General features: G+C 43.3%; 2 protein-coding genes across 2 annotated transcripts; one reads left to right on the top strand and one right to left on the bottom strand.

Annotated features, from left to right (window-relative positions):
* The first annotated feature begins 672 nt into the window (after positions 1–672).
* On the top strand, positions 673–10,685 carry gpr137c (G protein-coupled receptor 137c). Its single transcript, XM_069712863.1, has 8 exons — positions 673–1,545; positions 6,242–6,291; positions 6,570–6,677; positions 6,811–6,949; positions 7,674–7,823; positions 8,710–8,835; positions 8,955–9,079; positions 9,182–10,685. Exons 1-8 carry the CDS (start codon positions 1,171–1,173, stop codon positions 9,462–9,464), a joined length of 1,356 nt encoding a protein of 451 aa, XP_069568964.1. The 5' UTR covers positions 673–1,170; the 3' UTR covers positions 9,465–10,685.
* A 2,275-nt stretch (positions 10,686–12,960) lies between these two features.
* acp2 (acid phosphatase 2, lysosomal) lies at positions 12,961–19,929 on the bottom strand. Its single transcript, XM_069712865.1, has 13 exons — positions 19,819–19,929; positions 18,252–18,347; positions 17,763–17,849; positions 17,550–17,610; positions 17,349–17,440; positions 17,154–17,252; positions 16,792–16,881; positions 16,004–16,087; positions 15,838–15,886; positions 15,163–15,251; positions 14,819–14,925; positions 14,411–14,586; positions 12,961–14,309 (listed from the first exon to the last, which is right to left on the bottom strand). Exons 1-13 carry the CDS (start codon positions 19,906–19,908, stop codon positions 14,164–14,166), a joined length of 1,266 nt encoding a protein of 421 aa, XP_069568966.1. The 5' UTR covers positions 19,909–19,929; the 3' UTR covers positions 12,961–14,163.
* Between the last annotated feature and the right edge of the window lie 1,667 nt (positions 19,930–21,596).

Below are 21,596 nucleotides of genomic sequence, written 5' to 3'. Positions count from 1 at the left end.
TATATATTAATTTAAATTTAAATTGAAGAAAAAAAAGAGTCCAAACACGTCACCTTTGAGCGATGCTAGCTCGAAAATATGTCAGCGACAATGACGCTCCGTTAGCAACGCTAGCAGAGTTAGCGCAGCGCTTCCTGCTATCTTTCGCGGTAAGAGCGGAATTGGAAAAAAAACAACAAAAAACTGCAGTTGTTATTAAACCAAACTGCCTCGTACGATAAACGTAATAACTATTCTATTACACTCTACTGCTAATAAAAGCGCAATATTTGCACACGCGTTGTTTTTCTTACCATTAGTCCAGTGGGTTGTGCTTTTATTTTGAAAGCGAAGACACTTCAACGAGTTCCGGTCTCCCTAAACTTGACGCCGCTTTTTCGGCAAATTGTTGTGATACCGCGAGTCGCGACCACATGCTTCTTCGAGCCAATCAGACGAGGGGAACGGTTTCAACTTGAACAAACGTCCAATGACGAGAAGGCTAAGGGGGCGGATACGTCCGCAGCTGACATCATCGTAAGCCAATGGCGTGAGAGAGTTCGCGGAGGCCGGGCGGCGGGATTACCCAACGAAACCGTGAGCTGAAGAAGTGGGCGGGAGTTGTTTTTTGTTCACTTGGGAGATTTCGCTGGGAAACCGACTGGAATATGTGGCTCAAAGGAGTCAGCTGTTTCCCACGCAAGTAATGCCAGCGCAGAGCCAAGATGGCGGACTGTGAGTCGACAGCTTCCGTTTTAATTGAGAACAAGGGGGCGGGTCTAAAACTGCATCACAGCTGATCTGGAGGTTGTGTTTTTTTTTTTTCCCCCCTCAAGTTGTTTTTTTGCAGAGAGCAGCTTTGCAGAGAATCACAGGGCGACCTCTCTCTTGTTTTCTTTCTCTCCTTCTTGTTATTTTTTTTTTAACCTTGCGCTTTTACAAAAAAAAAACAACAACAACTAGATCCTATTTTTCTGTTCAGCCAGATATCGAATTGAAACCCAGGGCGCAGTTTTCACGATGCCACTTCTTTTCAGAATAAACTGCTTTTATCGCAATTTTCCCCTCGTATACCATTGCCTTTTTGTCACCCGCGGTGAATTTAGCCCGGGTCTGACCCAGTTTTAGCGTGTTTTTTTTTTTGCCGTCACAGCATCCCATGCGTTAAAGCTGCGAGAGCCGCCAGTGGAGATGTTTTCGGCAGGAGAGGAGGTCAATTCCCGTTTGTTTACCTCGCTGAAGGAGTCCTCCGGAGCTGCGATCTCCCCAACGCTGGAGCTCAGTCTCACCGCCGTCTACACCGTCCTCTACTCTTTCCTGTTTGTTTTCGTCTACCTGCAGCTCTGGCTGATTTTGCACTACGGACACAAGCGCTTCAGCTTCCAGAGCGTGTTTCTGTTCCTGTGCTTGCTGTGGGCTGCGCTGCGGACGACCCTCTTCTCTTTCTACTTTAAAAATGTGGTGCAGGCCAACCAGCTGCAGCCTCTGGCCTACTGGCTGCTCTACTGCTGCCCCGTCTGCCTGCAGTTCTTCACCCTCTGCCTGCTCAACCTCTACTTCACACAGGTAAAAAAAACAAAAAAAAGGCTCTCCGGCGTGCATGTGTTTCTGTGTGTGTGTGTGTGTGTGTGTGTGTGTGTGTGTGTGAGACCTGATTTCATATAAAACAAAAAAACAAAAAAACAGCTGACTCTGCAGTTTTTGCACTCATTGTGTACATTTGGTTTCGCAGCCACTGTTATTCTACTCTGTTTGTATTCTGGTGACTCCTTTATATAATTCCTGTTAATCCAAATGCATATTAGCAACGTCACCCAATGCACTGTGTGTGTGTGTGGGGGGGGGGGGGGGAGGAGAAAAAAAACAACTCCCCAAGGATCTGAACCATGACAGCAATTTTTAGCCACAATTATCCCTGAATGTGCACTAAACATGTCATTTATCGAAACTACAGCTCCCGTGAGGCTTTGACAGTCCTTCTGTGGCCTCAGATTTTATTTGAAAGACGTCACCTTTTCACTATTTGTGTACATTTTATGGACAGAACACATAAATGGTTAACTGGGAACATATTCCAGCTGCAAATGAATTCACTAAGAAAATGATTGGAAGTTTATGCTTTACATTAAATGCAAAAATACAGATTTTGATACGGGTGTGTATGGATTTAGAATGGGGCGAGGCAACTGTGTTTTATCTGGAAACAACGCTTAAAGCGATATTACCGTGTTGTAAGACTGCACCCACATACACCACCATAAAAGTACTACTTCTCATTTTTACATTTCAGTTTTTGCACAAAGTTGTTGTTCTGCTTGCTAATAATAAATGAGAGGTGCTGATTGGTGGATTTTGTTCTCGTTGGACAAAGCCAGGCTAGCTGCTGACTTCATATTTTAAAGCAGCAGTTTGTAGGCTTTAGTGGCATCGAGCACCTAAAACATTCAAATCCCAGTTCAGACTAAAGACTTGAGACAACACTGTTTTCACAAAAGTTGCATCAGTGACCTGGCTCGTCTCAGTTCGACTTAGGTCAGCTGACGGTATCAGCTTATCAAGTTGCAAGTTTGCAGTTTTAAAAGATACGGCACAGTAGTTAGTGTTTTTTTCTGCTTATTAGAGGAGACACCAACTCCTTTAAAGGACGGGACGAAATGCCAAAAGCAGGGGGGGGGGGGGGGATCTCCAGTCTCAGGTTCACGGCACGGATTTGCATAAGCTCCCTTGGTATTCTGTCTCAGCATACGTGGGTGGCATCACGACTAAAAGTGCATGAAACTATCCCTATCCTCATTCATGTTTTAAGACGCGACAAATCGAATCCAGGCTTGGAAAAAAAAAAAAAAGCCTGAAAAGTCTGCAGTTAAAACAGGAGCGCTGCTGCGGAGATGTTCCACGGTTCATTGAGTTGATTTCATCACACGAACCTTCGCTCTGATCCGACCCGAAGAGAATCTACGGTGGCCAGTGTAGAAACATAATGACGCAACACGGCGGGCTCCTTATGTAGGTGATTATACCCTCAGAAGAATTTAATGTGTCCCCCAAAAATGGCCCACACGGGTCCTTTAGTGGATAGATATAAGTGCGTTTCCCAAAATGTCAAAGTTGGTCCTTTAAGCCACTGAAAACGTGTGGCCACTAATATTGCGTGAGTATGATATTCACGTTTTTGCACGTACGTCTTATCTAATCCGCAGCCAATCAAAAGGGAGGAAATCTGGTCACCGTTTACCTCCGTGATCTGTTTCACAGTCGGCTGCTATTTAAGTTGCTTTTTTGTTTTTCAAATCAACTCGAGAGATGAGAGGAGGTCCAGCAGACCTCCATGACTGCAGCATGTGGTCACAAACTGTGTGAAAGAGAAAGACGCAGTTGGTCAGCGGCAGTTGTTTCACACTTGCCCACTCCGAGTGTCAAAGGCCTGTTTGTTTCTCTGCCAGAGGCGCCTACAAGCAAGTAAAACCACAGTATAATATGTGTCTTATTTACATGTTGGGGGAAGTGGACAGGAAGCTCGTCCGAATGGCCGAGTGGAGATTTGGTAATGAAGCCAGCGGTGTCACATGACCGCTGACTAGACATTGTTAGTCCATCAGCTGATCTGTGACCACTTAATAGACACCAACTACGGCCTCTTTAGATAGATATAACATATGAAATGCACTTTGTTCCATCACGTGCTTATTCCATATCTGCTGAAGCTGCCATTATAGGTTTAAAAATATGTGTTTCCATCTGTGTTGGGAATACCACGTGACCAGACTTTTCCAGCTTGTGGTTTCATGTTTGGCCAGTTCAGATCTGAGTAATAGATCAGATTCCTATTTATTTTCATGGTATGAGCAGCTCGGACTGAAAGCTCTCTCCCAGTGTCGAGTGGCAGCGGGACAAACTGCTCTAACAGCCTCGGTGATACCGGAAAAGTCCACTTATTGTATTTAAATATGAGCATTGAAGCTGCTATAATTAATTTTTTTGTTATATCAACAATGGCTAAACTGGCAGCCTGTATTGAAACGGGGTTGCTCAACGTGATGAACCCACGGAGAATCAGCCCCCAATGTTGCAGTTCTTCTCAGCGTCTTTCAGCTCCTTGTTTTGGTTTTCGGGCCTTCAGCTTTCTTCTTTTTTTTCCCTCCCTGCTTGAAGCAGGTTATGTCATAACCAAAATGCTTCATCACTTTTCGCAGTTGTTACACATTAACTCTTGGGTCCAAATAAAACGGCAGCTTTTGCTATTATTTCCTCCTGCCCGGAGGAATTTCAAATATGATTTAACAAACATATTTTCCCGGACATTGAATTTGCTGGAAGTGTTAAACCGTGTGAGCTGAGAGCTGCTGGGTGTCACACACCGCCGCTGCCTGCGACACATGCATGTGTGGAAACAGTGGTTTTCTGATGAGTCAGGCGCCTGTCCTGACCTGTGATTTACTTCCCCTTATCACAGTCCATCCAGCGCTCACTGCACGACGTGATAGCGATGATCATTCACATTCGACCAGCGGCATAAAACAGAAAAGTGGGACTATCTTCTGGAAGCGAACACTGTATGTTGCGAGGCACACACACACACACACACATGCAAACACACAGTACGGCACGCTATATAGTCCAGCAGTTGCGTCATTTCTAGGTTACAAATTCCCTCCGTCTGGCCTACATTCACATACACACACACACACACACACACACACACACACACACACACACGACTCAGTTGCGGTGTGTGTTTGGTTAAACTGAATGTTGCATCTACTCTATAATAGAATTTCAAGTATCTGACGAATAAGACAAAAGTAGTAAGCGTCCGTCTACCTGCCTCGTCTGTTTGTGCTTTGTAAAAGCTGAGTCAGCTTCATTTCGGTAAACATATTTCAAAAGCGAGTCATTCCAGGAAGTGGGTGAACTCGAACGGAGGTCAGCGTCCGGGGTTTTAAAGCGAATCTGTGTACAGTGTGATTTTTTACTCATAAAGTGTTGGTAAAGAGGCAGCTGGTAGTTGATTTATAGTTGTTGTTGTTGTTGTTTAGCTGTTCTTAAATGGTTATTAGATCATTTTAATGCCACGTTATGCATTATGGGACATTTTTCTTTTTTTTTTTGTAGAGCAATTTGAAAATGCCACTTTGCCCCGGGGAAATAATAACAGGCTTTCTTTCAGTGTTTTTCTATCTGCAGCTCATCTCAGTGAAGTTAGAAAAATGTAAATGTCACATTTTTATACAGAGAAAAATAAAGTATGTCTGTGCAGCCAAACATTTACAAGTATTCTATTTACATAAAGCAGTACCTGTAACTGTTGACTTCTATCAACTATCTCTTCTTTATCTGCAATTTAAATGGGCCAATATGAAAATATACTCCATTATACGAGATAGATTTGTTACCTGGTCGATGTAACTGTCTCTTTAAAGGCTCTGGTTGTGTCAGAGTACCGTTTTATTGTCCCTGAGGGGCACTTTGGCTCACAGACAGGAGTCAGAGTGTTACAAAACACAAAAACCAACAGTATATACAGGAAAAGTACAAAAGGCGTCTCCTGTCAAATGACTTGTGTATTTTAGGAATCAATAGTGTATGGAATAGAAAGAGCTTTTCCCATCCTGATAGAAGTGAATCTAACACGCAGCGAGGCTCCTGGACATCCACCGAGCTGCTGGGCTTTGACTTGATACAAGCGTATGAAGACATTTTGGCCCAAATTGGAAATATACAATATACATTATCTTAATATTAACGCCCTAAAATCGGTATCGGTCGAGCTCCATCTTCTTGTGGATGTTATCCTTTGTGTTATTTATTCTTCTTTTGGGTCTTAGTATGACGTGAACCAGCTGACACGTACAGTGTGTCAGTTAATACTGTTAACGCATTAAAGTGTTTTAAGCCTCCATTCACTCCTATTGCACCAATAACTCAGCCAGTACACTGCTGACAGTGGATTTTCATATGACTACACAGTCATTTAAAATCAAGCCAATCAGCATCTTAACTTCAGTATTGTGGTTTCTTTCTTCTGTCCTATTTTCCTGGTACTATTTGAATACATAAATCAGTGTGTTTACTTCAGTGACTCTCAGGAATCTCCCTCACCTCTGTCAAGTTCACACTCTGCTCCTAAAAGAAACCCACCGGCCCTTATTGTCTTTCTCTGCCTCGTCAAAAAAAAATAAAAAAAATCATATTAACATATAAAATTTGAGTATACCTCGGTTTATGGCTGCAAAAATATTTTTGTGCTTGTTTTTTTCTGTAGGTGATGTTCAAGGCTAAAGCCAAGTATTCACCAGAGCTTACCAAATACAAGTAAGTCTCCTCTTCTAATCCTTCTTGTTTTTTTGTTTTTTTTTAGGGAAACAGCAGTTGTTTTTAATGTAACTTGCATCTTTAATATCTTTTGGTCCCTGATTGTTTAAGACGGAAATTCAGAATATGGCGGTTAGATTTGAATAAATAATCATCATCCATCAAACACACATTTTTTTTGCAGCTTCTCAACACCATGAATTTTAATTAGTTGTTGTTTATGAAAAAAGTCATCTTTTTTCTTTTTTTTCTCCCCATCTCTCTCGTTCTCTCTCCAGGGTTCCTCTGCGTTTGTTCTTCCTGTGTCTCAGTATATTTTTCCTGGTGGTGAATTTAACTTGCGCATTGTTAGTGCAAGGAGCTCTGGAGCGCTCCGAATCACCGAAGTAAGCACAAATATAACAATAGAATATTTCCTCCTGACTTAATCATATTATGTTTAGCCCTCACAGAATACAAGTTTACACATCTGTATATTTGACTTGTCTTATAAGTCGTCCATATTGTTTCCGCCTGCAGTGACGGGGGTATCAGACATGCCGTCTTGGCCCGGGTCCTGATCAACGACAGCCTGTTTGTCCTGTGTGCGATATCTCTGGCCGTGTGCATCTTCAAGATTGCCAAGATGTCATCTGCCAATGTTTACCTTGAGTCCAAGGTAGAAACAGAAGCACGCCTTCCTAATTTTAGGCCATGTCTTATTCATACAGATCCTCCACAGCTGCTTTTTTTTTTTTTTTCTTGAGACACTGATGTTATTTTTCTTGTAGAAAAACCTGTTAATATTCCACAAAGTAAGGTATCAAATTAATTATTTTTTCGGTATTGTTCCCGAAACTAACGCTGCCTTCAGTTGGACCTCACGGCTACGCCATGGGAGGGCATAATCAGATGTATTATTAATTTACAATATATTAAAATAGAGATATATATATATATATAAATAAAGAGGGGGGGGTTGGTTCATATGGACTTTTCTTGTAAACACAATAAACACGATCCATTTGAAGGCAGCATCAGGTGTTGTAAACTCAACAGGGATACAAATCCATGTTACATCCCTTTATATGGACTTTTTCAGTATTTTTAAAGAGGTGGGCGCTTTACTTGCAGTACCACGAAAGAAAAAGAAAAAAAATGTCAAAGATAGAACTCATTGTCGTTTATTTTAAAATATGTAATCAGTGATTCTTTCTATGGTGTAAACAAAAGCAGAGGTGCTTGAATTTATGTGTCTCCGGAGTGAATTTCTGGCCTATAATCTGCCCCCCTTGGGTCATGCCGGCGGGTCACATCTGTGACCCATATCCGACATTAAATTACAAGGCAGGACCCAGCTGATGCATGAGCTTTGTAATAAGCACATTAAACTCTTCTGTCAGGGTACATCCGTGTGCCAAGCGACAGCCGTCGGAGCCATGGTGATTCTCCTCTACATGTCCAGAGCCTGTTACAACCTGGTGGTGGTGGCCCTGTCGCCGCAGGACAGACCGAGTCCCTTCAATTACGGCTGGTACAGCATCTCCGATCAGGTACCGGATCCAAACGGATTCACTCATAAATGTGTGTGTGTGTGTGTGTGTGTGTGTGTGTTTGGGGGGGGGTAAGCTTTTTTATTTCGCCAGAGATCCAGCACCGTCTGTGTGGACAATACATCTTAGGAGATTTGGGAAAGCATTGCTTAGTGGGGTAGAGGGTTTTGTTTGGCTATAAATAACCGTGTGTGTGTGTGTGTGTGTGTGTGTGTGTGTGTGTGTGTGTGTGTGTGTGTGTGTGTGTGTGTGTGTGTGTGTGTGTGTGTGTGTGTGTGTGTGTGTGTGTGTGTGTGTGTGTGTGTGTGTGTGTGTGTGTGTGTGTGTGTCGGACATCCCCTTTTAAACGTTTCCATTGTGTGTGTGTGTGTGTGTGTGTATGTGTGTTGTACATAATAAACACCAATGGACAAGTGAAATAGGCATAATCTGATATTATACAATATTCCTTTTAATCTGTCTGTAGAGCAGCTGCCAGTCCAGTATTAATGTCCCTTCATGTGTGCCTGTGGGAAGAAATACGCTTAACGCACAAAGAGAGGTGTCTGAAATATGACATGTTTATAGTTTGTGAAAAAAAAAAAAAAGAAGCAAATTATTGACATGCAAAAAAAACTTAAAATAAGACTTTAAGTACCTTTTTAGCCATTTAATAGTTTAGAATGTGTTTTAAAAACATTAAGAGTTGAGGTTTCATGGTAAAATATGAGCTGTAGTGCATTCACATCTTGTCATTTTAATATTTTGTTCCACTATTGTTGTCACAGTCATGCAATGAAGCCAAACAATGTTTTAGTTTTTTTTTTTTTTCAGTTTGTTCAGTTGTTTAGTGTCGACACGTTTACGCCGTCTGACGGAGTTGTTTTGTTTTTTTTTGGCGTTGAAGGCCGACGTACAGGGGGTCGGCGGCGAGGCCTACATCGTGTTCGGCATCATTCTCTTCTTCTGGGAGCTGCTGCCGACCAGCTTGGTGGTGGTTTTCTTCAGAGTCCAGAAACCCAACCAAAACCTGGTAAAACTCGACGAGTGCAACTCTGCCGTGTGACGTTTCTGCAAAAAATTAAAAATTAAAAAAAAAAAAACCTATCTGTGTGACTTGACGAAGCTTGAATCTCTGCGCGTCTCTCTCAGGCTCCGGGAGGCATGATCAACAGCCACAGCTTCAGCTCCAGGGCTTACTTCTTCGACAACCCGCGACGGTACGACAGCGACGACGACCTGCCGAGAAGCATCAACAGCAGGGCGGATCGGGCCAGGTGGGCAGACGCGCTCTTCTGGAACTAAAGTGCACTAGCAGCAGCTTTAAGTTCAATTCTGAGCTGTCGTTTATGATGAAATGACTGTTCTTCTTCTGTCAGCCTCCTCTCCACCACGCCCCAGCCGGGTACGTCCAGTTGGTACGGCTCCATGCAACGTAACGGCACGCTGGCGGCGGGGTTGGCGTCCGCCCCGCTGCCCCCGCCCTCCTCCACGGCCCCCCTCCTCTTCGCCTACGGAAACGTCCAGAGTCACCACCACCACCATCTGTACTCCACCCCGCAGAACAACCACCACCACCACCACCACAGTAACTACTACTCCACGCCGCAGAACTATTACGGCGGCGGGTCGCAGACGTATTTCTGCACGCCGCAGAATTGAGCTTCGTTTAAAAAGACCGAGGGAAAAAAAAGACTCGAGTACTAATTCTGTGTTTATTGTCAACGTTTTACTTAACCAACTACATCAAAAGCAGGTACTTTTAAGGGAATACTTTTGACCAAGTTGTGCATCGTGTTCGCCAAATGATTCGAGAGAAATGTGGCTTTTCGAGGACGTCGGCGTCTTTTGAGTGGCGGCGTATTGGAAGACCAAACGCGGACCGGACTTTCGTCACTTTACGACCTGAAAGCTGAGAAGCTTTTTTCCGACACGTGCTCCGGCCGCATCGTCATGTCTGAGACTGGGATCAACCACCAGTGACCAGATAATCATCGTTCTCCTCGTAAAAATCGCTCCGTTCGCGATCCGACTGGAAATCATCGTTCTGCACATTAGAGGAGCTGCGTAGCCGTCTCATCGAGCTGACGCGGCTAATCCTGAAGCTCCGACTTCCTGTCGGGGCGTTGAGACAATATATTCGCTCAGCACTTGTGTGTTTTGAAGGGGGAACGTGGGTAAAACAATCGTTTTTATTTTTGCATTTAAAAGGGGAATTTAGGCCGGAGGAGTGCTGGGATCAATCTCTAAACTAAATGACGTGCTTCAACGATTGGGCGTTTCGCGGTGTTTCTCACTCTTAGGTCTGGCTACACGTGACAGGGATTAGCTGTCGCTGATTTTCCATTGAATAGCGAGGCAGCAAGTGCACACGGGTAAACCTGTTTGACCAAGAAGAACGCACAAAGCGAACGCAACTTAAATCCGTCGAAAACTTGTGTCGTTTCCAACTGTGATTTCTGGTGCCACACGAACGGTCAGTCGTACGAACTTTGAAGGCCGAGCCGACTCGATCCGACTCGATCCGACTCCACTCGTCTGGCTACTTGTATAGTTTGGCGTGTCAAATAAGCTCAAAATATCTCACAACTGACTGTAATCAGAATAGCGGTATGTTTATTTAACTTGTTATATGGTCCGCGTGGAACGCTTACGGCCCAGAAACGCGCGTGAAATTTATATGTAGCTGCCGTGTGGGGCGTCGGTGTCCATCGCAATAGCAGAAGCCGGGGTCGACGAGCAGGTGACTTAAAGGACTGACTAACACACCGCCGCCGCCGCCGCTGAATGGAAATATTAAACAGCAGTCGAGTCCGTAGCTACGACGAAAACTACGTTTAAAAACTCAATTCAACTTCATACACTGTCAAGCTGTTGGATGTTGGGGGGCGGGGTTTCAACATATCTTAGCTTTAGCTGTATCATCACCACATTGTAATAGATTACATGAAGCAAACCTGCCATCACGTAAAAAGCACGTAACGCAACCAGGTGGCGAGCTACAGCTTGCCGTGTCCGTGTTCACGCCGCGCCTCGATTAGGCGTGGAAAAAAAGTTAAGAACCGAAACCACGCAATTAGGGTTAAGGAACGATTTCTTTTTGGAAATCCGCGACACTTTCTCGCAAACTCGGACCTCCCCCCCCCGCGCACGAGGACTCGAGCACTTGTTGACTTCCTGAAAAAGAAATGGCGCCGACGAACAAAACGTGACACGAACACGGCGTCCTCTAGCGGACTCGCGGGGGTATTACACGCTTTATCGTGACGCCGGATTGCGCCAACATTCAACATCAGTAAAAAAAAATTGAGCACTTGTAACAGGGTGAAAGGGTTTTTTCATATTTGTGACCAAAAAAAAAACACAAAAAAACTAACTCCTCATATATATCTGATCCTTTTGTGAGCTGTGAGGCAAGAATTTGCACGTGGAAGAAGTTCACCTTCGGAGAAGGTAAAAGAAAAAAAGGCTTTTTGTGGGGCCTGAATGTAGGTTTTGTCGTCTCTTAACCCTTATCCTTTGAGAAAGGAAATATCTATGTGCCATCACATTTTTGTCATATATGTACTAGTTTCATTCCTTACGAAGAATATTTTTGCACAAGAAATGATGTATGTTTTTAATTGTTTTGTGTCGACGAGCTAATCAATTTCTAATCCGTGTGTGTGTCGTGTGACATTTTGAGTCCGTGTGTGTGAGATCTTAGATTTTCAAAGTCCAGTAAACTTGTATACATTAGTTTTTGTTTTACGATGATTTTTACTGTTTTACAGATTCTGCATTTTCTGTTTTTTTTGTTTTTTTTTCTACGTTCCTTCTGTCCTGTTGTTTTTTCATAATCTCATGACAAACTGCAGCCTGTAGGCAATACTTCACTTCGACGGGACGTTTTCGTTTGTTTGTTTGTTTGTTTGTTTGTTGAGACCCAGTTCTCGGACCAAAATGAGTGCATCTGCGCTAAAAAGGAAGACAGACTTTCATCTGACATTAAACTCAACCTGTAAATGACCATGTAAAAAAAAAAAGCACCATTTGCAGACAGGTCTGAAAAGCCTTGTTCTGTTTCTTGGAACTAAATACCGGTAAAAAAAAAAAAAAAAAACATTTCAACCGCCGCTCGTGCTTTAAGATTCCCATCACTTGCAGTTTTTCCGGGACACTTAGAAACACAAATAAAGAAGTGAAGCTCTCACTGTCGGGTCCAGCTCTCCATCTGCAGCGCAGAATGCATGTTCCTGCATCACAATACAAGAACTCGGTGTCATATTTCCTTTACAGGGCCGCTATTACTTGTGTACAAAAGTTATTGGCTCTATCCGCTCCCAGAAGGCCGTTGGTAATTGTTTTCATGGACTTGTTTTTATGTTCTGGATTTGTTTTATCTGTGGCCATACTGAATGTAACCTATTGTGCAACAGATCACTAATGATGTATGCAAAAAAAGAAAAAAAAAAGAAGAAAAAAAAAAGCACTACCATGTTGAAATAAAGGCCTACTGCACTGTTTTTAAGACACAAGCGAAGCAAAATATTCATAAACTATTCATGGAAAAAGACTTCCTACTGCGAACCAGACTGATGTGCAGCACGGGGGGGGGGGGGGGGGGGGGGAACCAAACGCACAATGTTGTTATTGTGCGTGCTGGCTGGTTCCGATGTTTCCCACCGCCTGGTCATGAGGCTGAATTTACCCGTTAACAAGGTTATGAGGATCATCCCCAATTGGAGAGAAGACGAGCAGCTGGCACGGTTTGTTGCTCTTCTCCGAGACGCACCGACATATCGGTATTCAGGAGCCGCGGGAGAATACGAGTTTGAAAACACTCATTTTATTTTGAAAGGAGGGAAATCACTTTTATTTTTTTTTTCCCCCAGTTAATGGCGTATTAAAAGGATTTGTTCACGTACAAATGGCATAAAATTAGACCTCCAAGCAGAAACGGCAGGCTAAAACATCCTCTGTGTACGTGTGCGGGAAAATCGGCAAAAAGCAGATAATTGTTTAAGATGGTTAAGACTGATTTGATTGGTGCATTCCTGAGTGGGAGCTCACAGCCTTCTGCCAACATAGCAGATAACACCTCGTTTAGAGTAGCGATCCACATCCATTCAAAAAATCAGGCCCGTCTCATCACATCTACCTACAAATGACACTTGACGATTATTGATCTTTTATTTTGAAAAACACAGAAGTATCTCCAAGCGACATTCTGAGTCCGATCAATCGTTTTGTACATGAAAGAAAAGTGGCTGAAAACACAATACTGACAAATAATAATAATTGTACTAAATGTCAGTGTTATGAATTGTTTAGCTAACGTGTACATAAACTGATATGTGCGATGTTTGTGTGAAACCACGAATCCATCACAAAGAAAAGCACGTTGTGTTCTGCGTTAAAATAACAAATAGTTCCAAAGACACAAAAAAGGAGCTCTAAAAACACACAAATATTAAAGGTCCAGTATTCCCAAAGTTCCCAAATATTCACAAATTCTTAAGAAAAAAAAAAAAAAAAACACTATGTTTAATTAATTTAATCCTATAACTGAAAAGACACTCAAAAAGCTTATTTCCAGCGTGCCCAAAGGTCAAAGGTCAGGCGTAGCTAAACATCTGCCGAGCTGGTGTTTTAGTGTCTTTTTGAAGAAGTTTGAATCGCCACAATTTCTTAGTAAAAAAAAACAAATATCCTGCTGCCTGTTTGATAAATCAAATGCACCAGAAGGATTTCAAAATAAAAGCTGGACACTGTACACAATAGAAAAGCAAACATGTTACAGCCAAACGAGAGGAACCCCCCATTACTACAAATATTTAAGGCATCTTGGTTGTTAGGCCTCCGCCACACACACACACACACACACGCGCGCGCGCGCGCACACGCACACACACACACACACACACACACACACACACGAGTGCATCTGTGCACACATAAATAAATACATGTGCAAACACACGCGATTAATAATCATACAAACTAATGTAAAATGATGATCTGACCCCACGTCGACAGCCGGTGTGGAAAACATTCTGCACTCCGATTCCGGGCTAAAACCTCTTCAGTTAATTAAATTTGAATTAAATCAACATGTTGGATCTTTTTCTAACCAGGTAAAAGTCTCGACTACAAACGGCTACAAATTAGAATTCAGATTTTTCGATCACCGTGTTGTTTCTTAACCTTTTGTTGGCCGATCTAAAAATTTTTTTTTAAAAAAAAAAAAAACATCAATACGTCGTCGCATTTTTTTCTGTTTCACTTTGCATCAGCGGGCCGGAGCTCAAAGTTCATCGTCGTCGCTGCTGTCCCAAGAGTTGAGCCTCGTGCGTCTCCGGGGGAGGAGCCTGTGCTTCTGTCAGGACTCCTCGCCCACCTGCTGGCTGATCACGTGGTGGTAACCCCGGGTGCTCATCGGCTCCTTCCGCCAGCAGATGAAGCCGAGGAGGAGGACGATGAGGACGATCAGCAGGCCGCCGGACACGGACAGACCGACGATGACCTCTGAGAGCGGGGGGGGAACGCAAGAAGGCACAAACGCTTGTTTACAATCATGAGCTTTGTGTGTGTGTGTGTGTGTGTGTGTGTGTGTGTTGCAAGCTCACCTTTATTTGTTCCTTGTGTAGACAGCTGACACTCTTTCTCCCTGTCGTCGGCGATCCAGGGCTTCGTAAGTCTCACAAACTCCTCTAGGGAGCAGTTGAGGGCGCAACCTGGTAAGTGGAGAGGGTACGGCGCCACCTTGCTGTCGTTCCGGTAAAACATCGACACCGTAGCAGAGCTGGATGGACACACACACACACACACACACACACACACACACACACACACACACACACACACACACACACGGCAGTTTTAAACTTAACCATCCATAATTGTAAAATGTCTCTTTTAAAAGGTCTCTTGCATTTATAAACCCAAACACATTTGGAGAGTGTGTTACTAAAACACAGTATGCTCTGTGTGTGTGTGTGTGTGTGCGCGTGTGTGTGCGTGTGTGTTTTTTTTACCCGTCGTCTTCCCTGTACAGCTCGATCATGTGACAGGAGGCGTACGGCGGCTGGATCCCGTTGAACGTGTCCAAGCTGGCCTGGAGAGCGGCGACAGTGGTGTCATGCTGTGGAACAAACACACACAGCATTTAGGAGTTTGACACATCAAAACCTACTTCCCAAGTAGTTTATTTAAACACTTAAATCTTGTCAGGAACAGAAAAAGAAAAAAAAAAAAAAGACTGAAAATACGTGAATACAGCACTGTTCTTACATTCTGACCATTTTGTCCTCTTTTAATCCAGGTGTGCTTTTTGTAGTCTTAATGCGCATAAAATAGTTTGTATTATTAACAAGCTCACCGCTGAAAGCATCATCAGTTTGAGTGTCAGGTTGGGGTCTGGGACGGCTCTCATGGACAGATTCTTCACTATTTCACCCAGCAGGAGGCCTGAAAGACACGCCGCACACACTTCAGTGTTCAAATGTGTATATTTCTCCTCCGAGATGACAGGAGGCCCAAACTCTTTCGTCTCATTGTCTGCGTATCCCAGCAGCACGCCAGCGGTGACCTTAAAACACAGTGACACACATTCTAGAAATAATATCAGCTTTGAGACCAGTGAGGCAAACGGAAAACGACCTGTTTGAACTAAGTGGCGAGTCGCAGAATAATTGCTGCGCAAAGACATGAAGTGAGGAGGAAGAGGAAAAAAAAAAAAAAAAACACAAAGCCGTGTGGTGAGAGTTGAACGGGAGTCTGTGGAGGCTTTTTGAACCTCTAGTGGCCCTCGGTGGTATCGCAGCTTAAACCACTTCTGCATCGGCCTCGTTTTTCCGACGCTACGGCCACTTTAATATAAAGTCTGTGATAAAACACGAGCAGGTGAATGGAACAAAGCAGGTGGTTCTCGCGCATATTCAGAAGTATTTTGTTCCGTTTAATAAAGAAATTCTCCTGCCATGCTGACATGCATGCCGTGTCAAACACACACACACACACACACACACACACACACACACACACACACACATACCTCCCTGCAGCCGGCTCTTCTCCTGCTGGTTGTGGATCCCGAACATCATCTGCCGACATTAGACGTCAAACATTGTCACTGCCTTTCAACGCTATTTGGACCACTGCTGAATCAACAATAATAAATAATGCTGCAGATTTATTTTTTTTTTTTTTTTTTTTTTTACCTTAAATGCAAAGTCTTTGAGCACTCGGAGGTTTCCCATGACGGCAGGCGTCAGCCAGTCGGGAGCCGAGAAGTTGTGTTTCGACTGAACACGCGGAGAAAAAGAAGATTTACTATAGAAGGGCTGAAAGGTCGAGCTCGCGCGACTTTTTTTTTCTTCGCGTATTTGTTCTGTCTGCTGGTCGGCGCCTCCTTCACCTCTTCAACCATCTCACACACTGTCGCCGAATTATTCGGTGGCTGCGCTCATGTGGCCCAACCACGTGGTGTGTGTGTGTGTGTACAACTTCTAATACTGGGGGTAAAATCTGAATTCAAATCAGCGTAAGTGACCAAGCTGGCCTCAAAAAAAAAAAAAAAAAAAAAAAAGCATTGCCGAAATACAGACTGACGCAAACACAGCGGAAGTGAAACTGCTGGTTGTTCCTCAAACAGTTTGTTGGCTAAAACGTCCCGAGTGTTTCTCAGAGCTGACGAGGCCTGCTCGGTCACGAGGTGTGGTCAGCTACGGTGCAACTAATCCGGATATGAATACATAAAACGGTGTGTAAATTTGGTCTTGAATAGCTAGATGCTCTTATTTTGAAATGAAGGAAACTTTTTTTTTTTTCTGGCGCCTTGTACCTGAAAATATTTTTTAATTTTTGCGTTCAACAGAGTCCAAGAAATCTAACGGTTGGGTGCCAATACTCACACGGACACAAAACTTGGTCTTTACTTCCTGTTTTTACTGGTAGGTGTGTGTGTGTGTGTGTGTGTGTGTGTGTGTGTGTGTGTGTGTGTTCTCACCTCGCAGAAGAGTGTGTCATACACGCTCCAGACTGATTCCACATTGGTCCGATTCAGTCCCGTTTTATTCCTCACCAGATCGATGGTGCCCTGAAGAGAAGAAGAAGAATCTGTAGCAACGTCCCCAACGACATCGTCGTATTTCATTTTTCTATTGAGATTGTAATTTGCTCATTTTGTTTATCGCCGTTTGTTATTTTATTCATTTAACTTTTTGTTCGTGGCAGGGAAAGTAATTCTGTCACGTTTCCCAACATTTATACTCGGTCATGTTGAAAGTAAATTAAAAAAAAAAAAAAAAAGTCAAGAATCTATTCTCCTTTTGGCGCCCTGTAAGCTCCTTCGGTTCGCTGTAACTGCACCTGGTACGTCTTGGTGATATTAATATATTCCTCCGATTGCTCGGTTTCATTGATCAGCTGTTTGAAGCGAGGACAGTCGGGCAAAGGAAACGAGAGAAGCTGCAAAAAAAAGAAAAAAGAAGGGAGACGGAGAGTTGAGACGAATTCCTTTTCGGCGGGAGACATCTGATGAAAGCGTCGACGTTGGACACGAACCCTCTCTTCGCTCTGCGGCACGGTGTGGACGGGGATCGGCTGCCAAATCAGGTTGTCTGTGAACACCTGCCGACCGCGGGGCGGGTAGAGACCTGGGTGACGGCGAAGAAGAGACGCAACACAGGCTGTCAGGGGCGAGGAAGAGGAGGAAGAGGAGGACTACAGGGAGGAGGAGGAGGAGGAGGAGGAGGAGGTTCAGACCTGCGAGGTTGGCCTCGGCGCTCATCAGCGTGCGGTCGTAGTCCGTGCTGCGGACGGAGATCTGAAGGAGTAGAATTATTAAACATGTTTAGTCCAAACAGCCCCTTCTCGCAAACATTGATATGAATCATTGTCTGTCCTGTCGGTGAACCCCCCCCCCCTCCGCCCAGCACCCCTACGGCGGTCACGTGATCAGGAGGCTGCGCGTCTCACCTGGTGCCGGTCGTAGGATTCGTTGAGGAGCGCTCCGTACCGACTCCTCAGAAACCCGCCGAGGTCGTAGTGCTGCTTCATCCCTTCCTTAAAAAAAAAAACCCACAAACGTTCAACTCACGGTGACGTCGCTGAACGTGGTCTGAAGTGGGACAAAGATTCCCACCTAGCGGGTTCAAATGTCATAAAATAGAGACGTAGTTTTGAGTTTATTTGTCTTTACTACAAATGATCCACAGCTGCATGTTTTGTTAAACACAAATAGGCTATTATTTCATCACTTAAACCTGTTGGTTGCTTTATTCTTGAATGTTACCGAGGAAGAAGGCCTTCTGGGAAAATGCTTGTTTCTGCATCCGATGACTTTCCTCCCTGTCATTTTTAATACCTTCCGTTGACATCGTGACAATTTGTCTCAACTATTCAGAAGGTCTTCTGCAAAAGGACAACACGTTTTTTTTTCATATCCATAGAGAATATCCGTTATACCTGTGACAGCTGTCCGAAGCCTTGCGGCCAGTCGCTCTCTCGGTGGGGGTTGGTAGGGTAGGATCTGACCGGGGATCTGTCACCGTGACGAAACAGCTGGTGGGGGGGGGACCAACATCAAAACAAAGCCGTGAATAATATTGTGAACCACCTTAATTTCCTGGAGGGACTTTACAGGAAGTTCATGAACTAGCGCACCTCATAGAAACTGATAACAGGAAGTGGGTTGGCAGCAATAGAAGCTTTCAGTCTATCATGTGTTGCTATTAGGGCCGCACAGCAACAGCAGTTTCGCTTTACAAGCCACTAAAGAGAAGCGTGGCTTTCTGATTCACCGTTATGGAATAAGATCTCGCACGCATGACCAAAACAGCCGCAAAGAAAAAGTGCGCAAACTCTTATTTGAAGAGAGGATTATCCCTTCGGGACTCCTAATCTTATCTGCTCCGTGATCCATTCATGGATTTTTTTTTTTTTCTTTTTCCAGGAGGCAATCAATCGGGTGACAGTTTCTAAGAGAGAGTCGCAATGATCGGTTTAGGAAAGACAACGAACGATCCTCAGTCCGCAGCTGATTATATTGACATAAACATACAAGCTCCCCGTCAACTAATCAATTCATTTCAGCTTGAATTCATCATCAGACTGATCATTGCAGCTCAACTTTACATAGAAAGCAACTGAGCACATCAAATTCACCGATCTTCACTTACAACACAGTAGCTCACATGTCAGACTAATATACCAGAAGGGGAGAGGGTGGGGGGGGGCTGAGGAACAGGCAGCCTTTAAATCATCTATAAAGCTCCTGTAGAACAGTTGAAATCCTATATGTGTATTAGTAGGAAATAAGCAGGTACAAACAGTGCCATGAAAGCAATAACTTCCTTATCCCTGACTACCCTGGTGTTCCTGCAGATACTTCATCCAGGGTGCTTCTTGCATGACCCAAATCATTATCAGTTTGACCTGCACTGCCACAGAGAGGAGCAGCATTTACCCCATGCGTGTTTGAATTGCTGCCGCAGTTCACGTGATCATTTACCAGGATGAGGAAAGAACTCAGCCCATACAGGAAAGGCTGTTTTTTTTACAAGTGTCGGCAGGGCCCTTGTCAACACGGTTCCTTGTTTTGGTTCGGATGAATTGTCTTGAATGTGTAATAACACGCCTTACATTTTATTTTATTTTATTTTTTTAACATTTCCAATTCAAAGACGTTATTTTAAAGTTAAATTCTAGTCCTGCGTCCTTGAAGTGTGCCGTTTTCCTGCGTTATTAGCTGGCGGTGTGAACCAACACACAAAAATATACTTCTTTTTAAAAAAAAAATAATAATAATAATAATAATCTACTCATCCAAATTTGATTCCCAGCGTGCCGAATTTACTAAAAGACCCCAAAGACTTCTGCCAGACTTAACTCGTGTCCAGAAAAACACGCGTGTTTACAGGCGAGCAGAGAAAACGCAAAACCTCCTAAAGTTTGAGCGGAACTCCGCACCCGTCCGTCCCAAAGAGGAGCGCTGCAAACTGCTGCTCCGGCGGCAGGTTTTCACGTTACTCACCACAGTCGCATATTCCAACTGTCTTTCTGCAGCAGCGGGTCCACGCAAACAGCCCAGCGTGCAAAGAAAAAGCACCGCGGCGGACGTCATGTTTTCTTCTGTGTGACCGGACGGCTAGCAACCCGAGTTGGCTCACAAACAGATAGCCGACTGACGGTTTCCTGCCTCTCCTGTGTGACGTGCCCGGGTCACGTGGTTCCCCAGGTACGTCACACAAGGAAGGTCGAATAGAAAATCATTTATCATTATTAATTTATCATTTATTTTAATTTTGAAGTAGCCTGCTTCTCTACTGTACATTTAAACCATTGGCTATATATATAAAAAAAAAACTATATTAAAATATATGATTATTTTAAAAGAATGGAAATATTCTCGAAGTTCGTCGACATTTTAACTGATTTTTTTTTTTAAAACACGGATAACAGTAACTCAAATTTTGAGTCGGGATTTACCAATTTAAATAATAAATATAAAACAGTAAGTCAACATTATTATAATTTGTTACCATGCCACAGCTTTTCCTTTTTTTTATCCCATCTACCAAAACACGTCAGCCCATTGCGTTTCTTGCAGCTTCTCTCTTCCGCCGCTAGATGTCAGTGTTGTATAAAATATAATCAACCAAACTACACACTGCACATAAAAGAGCCCAACAAGCTACTCTGACTTGAATTTGCTGTGCAGCCTCCGTTGCCAGTTATGTTGTTATGTTAACATTATATTTGGGAGAGCACACATGTAAAGGTAAAATAGTATACTGCATTAAGATATATGAGTGTAAATTTAATGGTTATGTAGCCCAGTGTAATCTATGGAATACGAAAATATTTGTTAAAACAATTTTAAAAAGCAGAAACCGCACGTGTTAATTACAGCTAATCACTTAAGTAACAATATTAAACATTATCTGCTGCATGTATATTATTTTACTGTAAATTTAATATGAAAAAATGCAACGTGAAGACATGGCTTCGAACTCTGGAAAATAGTGATAGGCATTTTTAACTCATTCTAGACTGAATTAATCTGATTAAGAATTAAGATTATAATAATTTTAGTGCTTGCTGTTCTGACATTAATTAAAGTGTAGTTTGTGCATAATTCACTCTAAAGCTGCAGTCCTCCAGTCATTGATCCTGGTGCGCCTTGTGTTGAGCATGTTTGTGCGAGCGTGTGACCTTTCATCCATATCTGTCTTGCAGGTTACACTGGATCACACTTGTTGTAAGTGAGCAGCTATTGTGGAGGTGTTACAAGTTAAAGCTGCATGTGTGAAAGGTCTGAGCTTTTAAAAAGCCTTTCTGTGCTTCAGGGTGGTCCACACAGGAAAACTTTTCTTTCTTTCTTTCTTTTTTTTTTTTTTTTTGGAGGGGCTCAGAGCTGACCCGCTTTTGCACTTGACCCTCGGTGTGTTTTTCACAGTGAAAAGCAGCTTTGTTGGAGGAGGATCTGGAAACAAGAAGCCCTAAGCCCGGAGAAGTTTATACTCCAGCCACTGATCCCTAAGGAGAGCTGGAAGCCTGGAAAACCTTTATGAACCTTTATAGGGAGTAAATACAAGACTTATAGAAGCTGTATCAGCAGAAATATGAAGGTACAAGGGAGATAGATGAGAGATTAGGGAATAAATTGGTAACCGAATAATAATAATAATAATGATAATTCATGTCAAGGTACAGTAAAGGGCAAAATCGGTTTATTATGATGATATCACAAAGTATCGGTTAAGATTTTATCAAGATTTATTCATAAAAACCTTTAGATTAGTGTGCAAA

Source organism: Brachyistius frenatus, unplaced genomic scaffold (genome assembly GCF_029030835.1).
Source record: "Brachyistius frenatus isolate BFR_SWC_R1_liver_20210118 unplaced genomic scaffold, ASM2903083v1 Contig_112, whole genome shotgun sequence".
Taxonomy (NCBI): domain Eukaryota; kingdom Metazoa; phylum Chordata; class Actinopteri; family Embiotocidae; genus Brachyistius; species Brachyistius frenatus.
This window is presented reverse-complemented; position numbering and strand designations above follow the sequence as displayed.

What these genes read in the sequence shown, in the direction of transcription:
- acp2 (XM_069712865.1), bottom strand. Translation starts at nt 19,908, where the DNA reads ATGACGTCCGCCGCGGTGCTTTTTCTTTGCACGCTGGGCTGTTTGCGT. An exon ending in GCTTCGGACAGCTGTCACAG is followed by an intron (nt 17,850 to 18,251) that starts GTATAACGGATA and finishes TTTTTTTTTAAG; the next exon opens with GAAGGGATGAAGCAGCACTA. An exon ending in CTGTACAGGGAAGACGACGG is followed by an intron (nt 14,587 to 14,818) that starts GTAAAAAAAACA and finishes GTGTCCATCCAG; the next exon opens with CTCTGCTACGGTGTCGATGT.
- gpr137c (XM_069712863.1), top strand. Translation starts at nt 1,171, where the DNA reads ATGTTTTCGGCAGGAGAGGAGGTCAATTCCCGTTTGTTTACCTCGCTG. An exon ending in CCAGAGCTTACCAAATACAA is followed by an intron (nt 6,292 to 6,569) that starts GTAAGTCTCCTC and finishes TTCTCTCTCCAG; the next exon opens with GGTTCCTCTGCGTTTGTTCT. An exon ending in ATGTTTACCTTGAGTCCAAG is followed by an intron (nt 6,950 to 7,673) that starts GTAGAAACAGAA and finishes CTCTTCTGTCAG; the next exon opens with GGTACATCCGTGTGCCAAGC.